A 14,406-nucleotide genomic window follows, 5' to 3' on the forward strand; every position below is an offset into this window, starting at 1 on the left:
ACAAAACAACATAGTTTACAAAAGGAAAAGACCATTACAGTAAAACCTCGTTAAACCGTACCCGCTTAAACAGTAGTTTCGGTTTAAAAGTAGTAAAGTCAATTCCCCGACTCAGCGGCCATTGAACATAATGTATTTTGTATCCGCATAAACCGTACCAGCTTATTGCGTACGCATCGGTTAAAACGTAGCGTTTCCACTTTTCGTCGCGGAAACACGGCGGCGCGTCGTCTCCATCGGGCGGCCCGGCAGAACAACAAGCCTCAGAGATCTGTACAACGGCCTCCAAGCGCCCTGTGCGTTTGCACGTGAAGCCGCATCAACATCAACATCATTTCAACGCCGCATGGACGCCGTGCCAGAGAGCGTTGTGGCGTCGTGCAAGCGAGGACTCGCGTCATGCCGAAGCTAGGATAAAAAAAAGACGCCGGGTGCTCAGCATAGAAGAAAAATTAGACATCGTCCGTGCTACCGAACGTGACACGAAGAAGTCGGCGCTGGCCCGCGACATGGATCTGCTGTTGACTACAGTGTGTGGCATTTGGAATGCGAAGTTGCTCGGCAGCGCTGCTGCGACCGCGAAGAGATGTCGGCTACGAGGTTCGACTTTTCACCATCGTTGCCGCTGTTGCCGAAGTGTCAACTAGCGACAGTGATGAGGATGACACGGAAAGCGACAGCACGGGCTATTCAGGCCCGACAGTGGCAGAAGCTGCGCGTTACGTCAGCCTCATGAATGCGATCGTCGCAAGGAGAACAGGGGCGCGATAACGTAACTATTCCAAACGAAAAGTTTTCCGAACTCCGGCACGCGGCAATGAAAAAGGCGCCCCGGGACTTATGCAGCACTACTGCGCGCGTGCACGGAGAATACGTAACGCCAACAAGGAATCTGCCGTGCGAGTGTTTGCCGAGAGGAGGGGGGCTGGTTGAGAAGCTGGCACGCAGCTTCAGTAAGTTTGAGTCCGCTGTCGTGCTAGGCCGCCGCGACATCAAACGAAAATAACACTTACGTCCCGCAAAGTGAATAAATACTGCATGTTTTTCCCCCTTTCATTGCACTCTCTCTGAGTTCCGTTTTCGACAGGTAAGTGGGCGATCTCATGCTATTTCGCTTAAACAGTACTACCGTTTAGTACGTACTTTTTCCGAGCTCCGGCCGACTACGGTTTAACGAGGTTTCACTGTATTAACATGTGATGGAGTATCAGAGATCTTCAACACAACACATAGAAATGTTTACTCAGTAATTCTGCTGAGAAACACACAAAGCAATGATACAGTAAGTAAACACGCATCTAGAAACAGAACAGAAAGAAATAAAAGGCTACATTTGGCACCTCTTCAAAAGCATGACAAACTCACCACTTGTATTGTTCCTGTCTTTGGAACATGGTAACCTTTCATGCCAAGGTTAATATGACCCTGAAAAACACAATGAGGTCTAGGTTAACGATCTGACTTTAGTTGCGCATATTTAAAAAAAGGAAGTAAACTACCTAAAAATCTAAAACCTGAATAAATACCCACATCCAGTGCAATGCGACAAATCCTGCATAAGGCTTGAAGGACATACAGCATGCAAACTGAATAAGGCATCTGGATTATGGCTTGGTGCATGCCACAACGAAATATAATGGAGAACTGTAGCAATGGCATCTCGCGAGGGTGTTTCTAATCACAACATGCAGAACGTTTACTGCTGTGCACAACTGTATTCCACACATCTTTTGCCATGAAGATGCTGGGAGTGATGGGCCATGTACGTTAACCATTTGCTAGCGCCCCTTCGAGGTGGCCATTTTATTGTTGTGCTATGCCTTGTTGAGAGAAGGCGCTCATGCAGTTGGTAGTTAAGAGCACAATTGTCTGGGATGCTCAGCCCGCTTGTGCAGCAGCACTTTAGGCCTGTGAATATGTAGCCACACTGTCCGCAAGAGATCGAGTGCCATCCATAGGATTGCAGCATGCAACATATTAGTACAGCTGAACAAAACTTCACAAGTTTCCACGACCAATGTCATGGGCATGGGACATGCTTTTTGCATCACTGCGATATACAGAAATGAAAAAAGAATGCATGTCTCCGGTTCAAGTTTCCTCTCGGGTCTTACCAAATAAGGCGAGACTACTTTGTCGATGTCATGCAGCGAGTAGAAGAAGACAGTCACTGGGAGCGTAATGTGCCTCGGGCAGAAGGACCCACTGGCACCGATCTCGGCAACAAAACCCTGCACAGTGCTCACTGGCTCCAGTCGGCCATTCAAGACAGACTCCTGCATGTCAAAATAAAAAGAAAAAGGAGAAAATGAAAAGCAGACAGAGAATTAAAACAGTGCAAAGGAGCAGATGTGTAACAACTCTTGTAAACCTCCCTTAGCTGTTTCTCTACAGTCGCTAGGGTTAGGAAGAATTGTTCAGTAGATTAAAGTGAGGCAAGACATGATTTGTGGATTATTCCTTTTCAAACTACTGCACGCTGCTTGCTGTGGCATCAGTGCAGCGAAGCAACCACAGCAAATTAATTACCGTAGGCATATGCAAACTACTAAATAATGGGGACAATGTGAGATGCTGCAGCAGATGGGACTATATTAATTTCAACCACCTAGACCTTTTCAACATGAATAGACATCTCAGCACATTGATTTAACTTCCCCTCACAGAATGCAACCACTGAATTGAACCTGCAAGCCAAGGTTTGGTAGAAGAACACTACCCGTGAAGCCACCATGACGGCTAGTAACACGTGGCGAGACTATTATAACACCGACTACTCCCAAAGCATATTCTGTTAAAAGAACAAGTTCATGAATATTGACCTATACTAACACCAGCAGAGGTTGGAAAGTGCAGTCATTATACAAGGAAGAAATGTTCTGTGCCCCATAAGTCATGTTTCCACTGACCCAGCAGACAAGTAGTGTAGAAAGAGCAAAGTGGGAGTTGACTGGGATGATGCGGGATACACCTCCACATTCAGCAAGCGCATAACGAGAGAGGGCCACTGGCAAATTACTAAATTTATGGCAGCTTGCTGATAAATGTCGCAGGAAAGGTTGATGGAACAGTTGTAACAAATGTAGTACAGGTATCTCAAACTCGCATCAGCTAATGGGCTGCGAGTATTGCACACCGTTTCCTGTGGCCTACATTGTGTAATACTTAGCAACGGGCTATAGAATTGTTCTGAGGCTTCCGCAACTTGGGAACAGGGAGCTGAAAACTTCGGAAGGCATCACAGGCTGTGTGTTTGAGATCCATGTTGTAGTAGTGTTTCCTTTTATTCTTTGCTATCACATTTCATATGTGACATGTTAAGCCTCGTATATCCTTATATGCAACGTATATCTGAAGTACAAACAGTCAAATATTAAATTCAGCACTGGTGGGCAACTACTACCTTGATGAAGAGGTTGCAGTCACTGACCAAGTCAAGAGATGTTTCAGAGCCCGTATGGGTTTCTTGGTCACACAGTCATTATCAGTTCATCTGAGCAGATGAATTACCTTCGAACCTTTGACTAGATACTACGATGCGCAGAATTCCAAAAGCCTTAATTTAAAATGCAACCTACTTCAAAGTTAACAATCAGGCTGCTTGTAGTGGTGGATGCTGGAGCACTTGAGCTGATTATTTCCCCTGGACACGCTTCCTCTTCCACAGGTTCTTTCTCAAACAATGCCCTTAAAGAAAAGCAAAGGTGACATGCGATGCATTGCTTAATCGTAATGTACAGGCATTACATGCAAGAAGCAGACATAATAAAAGCACTGCAAAGCCTTGCAAGGAAGCTGGAGGCTCTTGCTAGATTAAGAACACAGTTAGCCCTAGCAGTACATCTGTAGTTGAGGTTTTGCATCCCAAAGTTGCATTCTGAGCTATAAGGGGAGTTGAGAAACAGCTTAGTGTAGGGGCTCTAGGTTTACTGTGAACATCTGTGGCTTGTGCACATACGCCTAAACATAAGTGTTCTTGCAGTTCATCCCTAAGGGAATGTTGTCACCAGGACCGAGATTTGATCTCGTGATGGCTTCATACTTGGTAGCTGGATTTTACAACTTCTTCCATCAAACATGAAAAATCAAATCTCAATTTTTCTTTGGTACATTGTCAACTGAGCACAGGGCAGATAGGAGTACAGGACATCCCTAAATAGAAGTCATCGCAGTGGTAGGTATAGAAAGCAGACTGACCTCTTAATTGCAGACACAGAAGTCAGGCTGCTGTCAAAATCAAAACTGGCTCCAGATTTTCTAAGAGGAGCCTGAAACAGGAAAAAGCATTTGTGAGAAAGAGCAAATCAACAATTCAGCACAATGAAACTTCACGTTGCGCTTGCATTTAGGCTCAACTCTCACTGCTGGCACCAGACACGCAAAGCGAGTGTACCGTTTTTAGTTCCGTATGCAACTGTAGAAGGGATGAGCATTTTCTTGAGATACATGTCATATCAACTAGTGAGAGCACTATTGTGGAATAATCATATGAACAGCTAAAGCAACACTTAAGAAAGAATACAAGTTAAGCTATGTTAGTAAAAAAAAAAGGCCTCTGTTACTGAGGGAGGAGGCTAGGAAAGTCATAAAAGATGAAAAAATGAAAGACGTGTGGCGATGACACCCTAATGATGCTACTGCACAAGCTTGCCAGAGGCGTAGACGGGGGGGGGTCACGTGCCTGTTCTACCGAAGCAGGAAGCGCCGTTGAATTCTGCTTGACTACATGAGTGCACTAACACCTGTGCAGAAAGCTCTGCCTTTGCAGCTTTCCCTTCATTGCAACAGAAACTTCTACATGAGTATATAATAGTACAAGCAGGGCCAATATAGAGCTAACGATGAATGGGTCACACTTGTGCATATATAACAGCACAAGCACAGCCAACGTAGAGCCGACAATAGGCACTACAGGACATTCGCTCAGCATTGGAAATGCATTGGTCCAGCTTACCATGCTGCGCGAATTTTCGTTGCTCGAATAGATTGCTAGTAATCTGTCTGATATATTGCACGATTGGCCAACTTCATTTCATCTTGAAACCAAGTCACGGCCATAATGGAAACCAAGATTAAACCGGAACCTCAACCAGAATATCCTTTCTGCATTTGATCTCCTATTCACACTGCCATATTTCTATCTGTACATGGTTTGCAATATCATTTTTCTTTTCATTGCTCATTCTCATATGCTTCACTTTTTATTTTATTGTCGCTGTCCTCCATGTTTCGGCCCATATGCTTTTGATAATCTGTCTCGTATGAACATTTTCAGAATTTTTGCCTTGCCTAATAAATGAAGTCGCATTTTCAAATTACAATTGATTGCATCACAAGAACTTATTCACGTTGGTTTTCGCAAGAGCGGCCAAACAGGAGTTGCTGGTAGAACTAAGGTGCAAGAAGGTGGCTAGTTTTATGGCTCATTAGCTGTGAAAATTTCAGCTCCTCAATGGCTAAGTAACATTATGGCTAGTTCTGGAACCAATATCTGGTATTGCAATAGTACCACAAAATTTACATTATGATCAAATTTTAAGAAAACAGCCTCGTGTAAGCAGTACAACCATATTCAATCAGCTACACTAAATATTTGTTCCTTCTGTTATGTCAGAATACTAAGCCATCATTAAAACATGCCCCTTTTAGCAGGAAGGACAGCGTAGAGAATGAATGCCTGGTTAGTTATTCTGGAGACAGTCGCATTCCACCATGTTTGCAAAATGAACCAGTGAGAAAGCGCATAGGAGCCCTGCGAGTCAGTCGGAGATGAGAAGATTACGAATTCAACAACAGGGTTGCCAGGTACAAAATGTGAAAAGTAGCCAAAAAATCTCGGAAAGTAGCCAGATAAGTAGCCAACTTTGGCCACATACAGAAATGTAGCCAGAAAAGTAGCCACGCCATGGAAAAGCGTTGCATTTTCATTTATTATGCAACTCTCAAGACATTATCACAGCCAACACTTAAAGTTGCTTTTAGTAAATGCAGGAACATACAAAAATATAATGAAACGTGTATAAATGACTACAGCTAAGAGCGCTTTGATCAGCATGTAATATGACTAAAATATTATCACAAATCAGAATCACAGTGTAAATGTTTGAGTTAATCTTGGCGCACATTTCTCGAAGAAGGTCAAAGCTCGAGGCAACCTCGAGCGATCGCTTTTGCGATTATTTACGTGCGATATTGCGTCTTGGCATCGGACGCGTCGCAGGCCGTTTGCTACGCTCTGCAGAGTGAGATGCCCAGTCGCACGAAATCTCGCAAAAGTGATCGTATTCCAGAAAACAGCTGTATGTTTTCAAGCTGGGAACACATAAATGGACCGACTACGCCGAGAGCGTGCCGGCCAGACCGGCCGCTGACATGCTGGTAGCATGTTTACGTTTATCCCGTGACCAGCTGTCCAAGTGTTCCGATTTTGCAAACTTCGGGCAGCTTCGGCTTGCCTTAGGATCCCACCTCACGTTGCCTTCCCATCAGGACCGGCACTAGCTGGCTGCCAGCGGGCTGCCAGAACTCCGAAAATCGAAGAAGACCTATGTGTGGAAGGTGGAAGGCCTGACGCGGAACGTCAATGCGAAGATGGAACACACTGTGACGTCACCAGTGCGAAATCCTTTGCATGAAATGAAAGCGCCAGAGTCTGATTGACAATGATGATGGACCAGCTTGAAAAGATTTGAAGCGTCGTTGTTGCGGGTTGGCCTAAATATTTGCTAATGTTGCTGCATAATATGAGCTAAACAAGTTTCTATCCAATTTTTACAATTGTCAAGCTATTTCAAAAGTAGCCAAAAAAAGTAGCCAAGTAGCCAAGGCATTTTTTTCCCCGCCAACAGCCTCAAAAAGTAGCCAATTTGGCACAAAGTAGCCAAATCTGGCAACCCTGTTCAACAATAGGATTTCATTTGGTGTTCAAAATAGCATCTCTTGTTGACCATATAAGTCTCCATTAGTGTGCTTTTTTTTTTCTGATCTGCACACTCGGTTGTTGGAAAATGTACTTCTGAGAATTAGGTAGCTACTTTCTTACTTTGTGTCTAGGCAACCCAAAGTCGAACAACTTCCACGCACACAACCAACAATGCTCGGGAACACTTACCGGACTAGAGGTTAGTGGCAGACCAGTCTTCTGATGGAAGACCATTGAGGTGGCACTGTCCAAAGAGCGGCGGAACTGAGCGCGCTCCGCCGCTGTAGGCACTGGATGATTCCGTGCTTTGCACATCATCTGAAGCAGGAGCAACGTTGCAGCGTAAAACATGTGCGTCTCAGTCACTTTGCTTACCAGTGAACAAGACAGGCAGAAAACACTCAGATATCGAAAAGGAAGGACAGAGAGAACTACCTGAAGATGAAGCACCATTCTATAAAGAGTAGCGTTAAAAGAAGCTGTGGCATTCTTGCTGCTGAGAATGTAATGAAAATCACTTTAAGGCTCACATCTGGGAAGCAGACCACCTAAAAGGATTCGCACGTGGCAGCCTATATCTGTGCTTGAACACATGTGACCCCAAATACGCGCGTCATTCTGAAGTATGCATGCATTGAATTAAGCAAAATCAGGGCGTGTTAAGAAAATTAAGCTGGCCGCATCGACAGTCTGGTAGCTGCTGTGACAATAATTTTTTGGTGCTGGCACACCTTTACGATGAGTTTCATTTTTTCTTGGCTCAAGACAGCTCTTTACCCTTAATTTATAGCTTCCCTAAGCTTTCTTTAACTTCAGCATTTTCTCCTTCAGGTACAGCACCATTAGCTCACAAAGTTTTCCAATTCACTTGTTTCCCATTTGTAAATTTTAGCGCTTGGAGACCAGTCTTCCGATGGAATACCATTGAGGTGGCACTGCCCAAAGAGCAGTGAAACTGAGACACTTTGCCGCTGTAGACATTGGATGATTCCATGCTTTGCACATCATCTGAATTTTTAAAATCTAAGTTAAATATTCATCATAGAAAGAAAGCAGTTTCATCATGCCCATTTTACCTAAGTGAGCAGGGCTTTGTGTGTTCTTGTGTAATGTATGTTAAATTACCAGATCTACTACTCTGTCCTCGTTAATTGGATCTGGCAATGGTGAAAAGACTTGTCGCACAGCTTGCAAAACTATATAAAAACTTCGTGAACCTGGGTACATAATTTATTTATTTATTTATTTATTTATTTATTTGACTCCACGAGCTGTAAGTGACACCCAAGTCACCACGCACGTCCAAATTGAGAGCTTATAGAAGTGTCATTAAATGTGTCTCGCAGCTTTCAAATATAACCAGCACAATGATATTACTATACGCGCATAAATTTGGAGAACGCATCGCAAAATGTTTTTGAAATGAATGCTGCATGAAGTGCAAGAGGGGAGTTTGTGACACTGCAAAGTATTTGACTATGTGCAAGGTTCTTAAAGGACTTAAAGGTTCCACATTGCTCACTGCTTTCATGATGAAGTGTCTTAATTCAATAATTCACCAAAAATATATTAATTAGCCTGAATTCATACAAGATATACATGGTTACATGACAATAAAGCAACAATACATAGCTTCCCTGTTGTACCTTTCTTTGACATATTATGAGTACTTCTTTAAAAAAGGACAGATTTTTGTGTGAATAGAAAAAAAAATTATATGTTCACACCATCGAATAATCACCAGCATGGCTTATACATAAATTTTGTACACAAGCAGCCTTCAGCCTCTAGAGTAAATTTAGTAATAGCATTTATGTATGAAGCTTTATCGAAATGCCCTTCATGTAATGAAAGCATACCAAACATGTAAAGCAGCAGCAAAAATGACACAGCATCTTTATAGACAATCACATTAAATGGCACTTTATTGTTTCCAATGTCTACTTTAGCTTAAGGTACACTACTCTTTGCATGCAATAAATGACTTTACCAATTTAAATACTGATACTAAAGATTATAATCCAGTTTTGAATTCAAAAGTTCTAGCATAGCGACACTTAGCACCAGTTTACAAATATATCTATAAAGCTTGCAGAAGAGCTTTAGTTAAAACCTAACTTTTTTGGCAACAATGGAAATTTGCAACAGTGAAAATATTTAAGTGAACATATAAAGTTACGTACAATTAGTGAATTATATGAAATTATCAGTTCTAATGTACAGAATTTTTGGATAATTATAGAGCTGTGTAAGATTTCACGTTAACATTCTGCCAATTATAAATTTGAAGCTTTTCTTATCTCAAAGTTCTGTTTAGAACAGAGAATGGCCTGTCTTCAGATAATAAAGGTTGCTAGAGCTATGAAACCATAACTTTTTTACAACAAACATTTTTGTCTAGATGTTATAAATCATATATATCACTTCACATGATAGCAACGAGTCCATACATAATCTACAAGCCTAAATGGTGCTTCAAAGCTTGCATTTAACACAATCTATTCTTGAATAATTAGGTATGTATGAAAGACACGTCTGTGTAACTTACAAAAGCGGCTGCTCACTTAGGTAACTCTACTAAGACGGCGTACAATATGCTAACTGCCCGCCTAGAGGTGAGAACGAAGATGCAAAATGTGCCCAATCTTCATCGACTGCAACACTTAAGGATGTTCTGTAGGGGAAGGGAATTCATTGTTAAGGAACTAAGGCAAAGAAGCAAGGCGACTGCTAAAGAACAAATCAATCACTTCTGACTGCACACTGCAAACTGCCATGCAGGCACATTTACAAACTACACTACTAACACATTCAGCATAAAAATTGCAACAAATTAATGGCTGTAAAAATTCTATAAATGTACTATTGCAAACAACATCCTCAGGACGTACAGCCTGTGTCAAAAGTTCCAAAGCCACTCTGAGTGGTAACATCTGTTGCTGAGCGCTGCTTCAGGACTCCCAATGCTCAGCAGCTCCGGGTTGCGAGATCGGTCTTGCTAGATCTCTAGGGCTTTGGAGCAGCGAAAGTCCTAAAGGAATATCAGCACACGGCCTGATAGAATACCAGCACACGGCCTGATAACACATCTCATCACACATGCAATGGCTTCAGACCTTTTGACAAATGCAGCACGAACAGCGACTGAGGCAAATTGCTCCACTTTTTGCTGGCAGCTTGCCAGGTTTCAAGACCACAGAAAGGGGCATGTGTCCAACATTGTTTGTGAGCATGCATGCTTTCCCATCTTTTAGCAAAGTGATGTTTTGGAATATGGAATGCAGAGTTCCTTTGATGATCATCACAACTAGTACCTGCAATGGCAAAACTGACAGCCATATTCGTGGCCTCTATTTCAAACACTAGTCATTATGGCCATCTTCAAAGCAGTGCAGTTAAGAGTGCTAAAAGGACATGCATTCCAAAGGCGATATAGCATGTCTTTGCACTCATCTGTGGTTCAGAGACCTGACAAGTCACTGGCAGAGAGTGTAGTGGGCACACATCAGTCACTGCACAGATGACCTGGGGACAATTTTCAGCAAGAGCTCTCATACATATATGCAAGAAAGTAAGAATAAGAGATAGATGGTCAAACAAGAAGAGTGCTAAAATAGGCAAGCAACAATATAACGTTTTTATTCCAAGACAAGTTAGAGTAAAGAGCTGAGATTTGATACATTATACACAAGAGTACTGACACTACTAAAGCATAAAAAGAACAGGTCAAAGCAGAAGTGACAAGGCACCAGGCTTCACAGCAGTGCGTACCCACCTGCCTCACTTTGTGCTTGTGAATGAGGTTGCTGAAGATGTGGCTGCCTTTCCCAACCACTCCATCCTTGAGCTTCAGGTCACAAAGACCTTCGCTCCAAGTTTTGCTGTGCCCTAAAGCTCGCTTATTATGACTCCCTTCTTCCTTGTGAGCTGCAACACCACCACACCTGCTAACACTAGCTTCCACTTCCTTTGCAACAGTCCTATGCTCCACTTTATTGTCAGCCATGGTATTCCCCCCACACTGGCTTCTCACATTGGGCTCCGACGTCCTTTGCAAATGAGGCTCGACAGACAGCAGCTCCTCGTGTAACACTGAACTAGAGCTGCTTGAGATCAGTTTGTGCTTGGCAGACGGTTTGGTGATGCGACACAGGCTCATGTCCTCAAAGCTCTGCTTTAACCCGCACTGGTCGGGCGAAGCGGCACGCGCAAATTTGTCTGGCAGTTTCTTTTCACCAACTTCTTCAGCACTGGCGACAACCCGCTCACCGCCAAGCAGAAGTGGCGACTGTGGTGCAACTGGAACAAAAGGTGCCTGCTGTTCCGGAGCCTGGGACGGTGTCACAGGGCTCCTCACCCGAGTGTGCTGCTGGTTTGGCCAGAAAGGAGCAGGTGTCATCACTTCCTCCTTTCTCGGCTGCGCCCGGTTTGGGCTGGCAGTGGGGGCATCCAGAGCAAACACTTCGCCGGGCAGTGGCTCTCCACTTTTCTTGAGGAAGCGCTCAATGACAGGGCGCCTCGACGCTCTCCCTCGGTTGCAATCCGGCTGGGCCTGCCCGCTTGGCTCCAGAGGCGACTGGGCTCGGCTCCTGAACAACAGATGCTCAGGTGCCTCAACACTTGGGCTCCCGCATCGCGATGGGCTCTGGTAGCGCTTGGGGTACATCTGCAGAGATTGCGGGGGATCAAGAAGGCTCTCTCCCAACAGCAGGTCGGCTGACAAATCCCCCTTGCTGTGCTTCTTGGGCTTGCGCTTGGCAACCGACTCCTCATTCCTCCTGAACCCATCGTCATCTGCGTCTCTGTTGGACCGGCTCCGAAGTGTGGCAGTGACGGCAGGACCCAATGGCTCACTAGGAGTCGTGGGTGTTGGAGGCACGGCAGGATGTTTGGCACAGGCAATTGCTGGTATGCCATTTGGACACCTGGGCACAGACTTCACAGAGACCTTGATGGAAGCATTACGCCCAAGGTTTGATAGAGGGAAGTTGTGGACGTGAGGACTGCAGAGGAACTTGCTGGAAAATGCCTTGCCTGGCACAGAGATCCTGCAGAGAGCACAAAAACAAAGCTATGTTTGCTACTCATCCACATTCACCGTCACATTCATTCAGGGCTTCGTGGAGAGAACAGCCGGTTATTTATGAAGACAAGCAACAGACTTTGCACTACTTTCAAAATGTTGCCTTTCTCTTTACAATTTTATTTTTCTTGTAATTTTTTCAATAAAATCGAAAGCTCACAGGGGCCCTGAAACACTCCTTGAAGGTAATAAGAAAACGCTGCCGAACTGTAGATGAGGCTCCTAACAACTGAGCCAAATATTTCTTGCACTGCATGCAGCGGGGAATTTACAATCCCGGGTTTGAAAAAAAAAAGTGAACAATTGCTTGCTCTCTCCTTTGCAATATCATCAGCAGCTAGGTCGTGAGCAGGCCCAACAGGTACTGGCAGATTTTGTGATTGTGAGAACATTCCCAGTAATACTGTAATTGCCAATTTTGAGTTAAATAAATGAAAAAATATGTGTGTCTGCATCTCAAAAGGCCAAAAAGGTATTTCACCTTTTCACTTCTGACCTCGAGGCCCAGAAGGGCCTCCTGGATCAAACTGGGGCGAGTCGCTATGGCCACTGGAGTCTTGGAATAGGTACCCACCATGCACCACTGCCTTCCGCCATTTTTTTCCCTCATCAATAAAATTTTTATTCCTCCTCCTCCTCTTGTCTACACATGTCAATAGCGCACAGCTGTGTCTGCTGCACGTGGCCTCCCGAGATACACCAGCATGCTGCCTAGCGTAGATGCTACGGCCACCACGGGTTGGCGTGACAAGCCCTCTCGTTGCCAAGACGCCCTGGCAACTGTGTGCACGTAGCTCCAGGAGCCCAAGCTCCTATCGAGAGAGTGCTGTGCTTGCCCGAACCTGATGTAGCATCAACAAGAAAAAAACTGATGAAAATGCCCAACTTTCAGGCAATGCCGCCCCTCACCATCCCCTTTGTGTAGCTTCCAGTGCACTAGTGGAGACAGAAGGTGAGAGAAAGCCATACATCAGTGCAATAATTACCTCTAACCCCACTTACACTTGAAGGATTCAGGGAAATTTTGTGGCAGGAGATTTGCGAGCAACGTCCTTTATAGTAGCATAACCAACAGTGGTTAAAAAAAAAATTCATAATTCCAGCAGAACCCATCTACGATGGTTGTCTAAAGTTTGTCTACGTTATGAGTGAGTATCTCCACAGTGCACATACTTTAATCAAATTCCATTACAGCTGATTGAGTGAAGCATGACAGTGCATTCGTTTGGCTTCGTTGCATTTCCAGTCAAATGCACTGCACATCTCTGGAGGCTTTCTGGTCACCATGTGCGAGCTATGCATACGCAATCACAGTATTGTAAAAACACTATGTCAGCGGTACTGTTTCTACTGTTCCACATATTCCACGCCCCTTGTAAACTGCTAGCATGGTGCCAAGGATAAGTACTTTCTTACCCTGCTGTAAGGTCTGGGTTCAATTCCTTGTAGGGGCTAGATTTGCTTAATTTTTTTGACATTATCAGTGTATCAATGCAAGGTAAACCAAAGTAGGATAGGGTAGCCAAATAAATGCTCTTGCATTCAATAACTGGTTCTTAGAGCTTAATAGTGAAAAGTAGAGAAATATTCTGCATGTAACTGATTATTTTTTTTTTCACATGGTTTACAAGCAAGTTACTGAACAAGCAATTCCTCGGGCTTTCACTTGGATCATGTCTGTCATTCGACTGTTGCAATGTTCAATGAGAATGCAATGTTTAAGTATAGTACCTCTATATGCGGGCACAGTGGATGGCAAAAGTGATTTAAGGTAACTGACGACAGATTGTCACTGTAAAATTTGTATCAATAAATTAACACTGCTGCTCACTAACACCACGAATATAGCAGAAGCAGGTTCCTTCACACCTGTAGTAGATTCTCCGAGGATTCCTTCCACCAGACAGACTGTACCAGGCACTGATTTGTGAAAAGTGGAGGTAGGACCGCATTGCCTGGATTAGGCTTCGTGGCGCAGCTGTGGCTTCTTGGATTCTGTGGAAAGCAAACGAAAAAAAACTTGATAATCCATTCCAGAATGAAAAGCAATGTACGCACACAGCTCAACAATAACAATTGCTATTTCAAGCACTTCACATAGGGCATCACCATCAAAGCTGCCATGTAGAAAATGAAACTACACCTGATTGACAGTAATTCTCAATCTTACAATTAAATTTTCGTGCTAATTTAGAAAAGTTTCAAAATATTTGTCAGCTCACTATGTTTTCCGTAAGTTCTGAGGTCACTTCATTCAAACAAGAGTTTCAGTTAAGTAAAATATTTTTGTATCTCAGGGCAGAGAAAATGAAACCAAAATGTGCAAATGTTTGATATTCAAGTTGCCTGCATGCTTGCAAAAACAGGGTAGCACACCTGTTTGTACATATGTTCGTGTCAT

The 14,406-nt window shown here is 43.8% G+C and overlaps 1 protein-coding gene across 1 annotated transcript in view; it reads right to left on the reverse strand.

Annotated features, from left to right (window-relative positions):
• Positions 1–14,406, reverse strand: part of atos (atos homolog atossa) — a 104,233-nt gene that overhangs the window by 7,857 nt on the left and 81,970 nt on the right. Inside the window, exons 6-12 of the mRNA XM_065426237.2 lie at positions 13,875–14,000; positions 10,698–11,970; positions 7,112–7,240; positions 4,198–4,268; positions 3,579–3,687; positions 2,115–2,276; positions 1,366–1,425 (exon numbers count right to left, since the gene is read on the reverse strand). Of these exons, the coding sequence (XP_065282309.1) occupies positions 1,366–1,425; positions 2,115–2,276; positions 3,579–3,687; positions 4,198–4,268; positions 7,112–7,240; positions 10,698–11,970; positions 13,875–14,000 (1,930 nt within the window). The remainder of the gene's footprint in view (positions 1–1,365; positions 1,426–2,114; positions 2,277–3,578; positions 3,688–4,197; positions 4,269–7,111; positions 7,241–10,697; positions 11,971–13,874; positions 14,001–14,406) is intronic.

This window comes from Dermacentor albipictus, chromosome 4, assembly GCF_038994185.2.
Source record: "Dermacentor albipictus isolate Rhodes 1998 colony chromosome 4, USDA_Dalb.pri_finalv2, whole genome shotgun sequence".
In the NCBI taxonomy this organism is placed as follows: Eukaryota; Metazoa; Arthropoda; class Arachnida; order Ixodida; family Ixodidae; genus Dermacentor; species Dermacentor albipictus.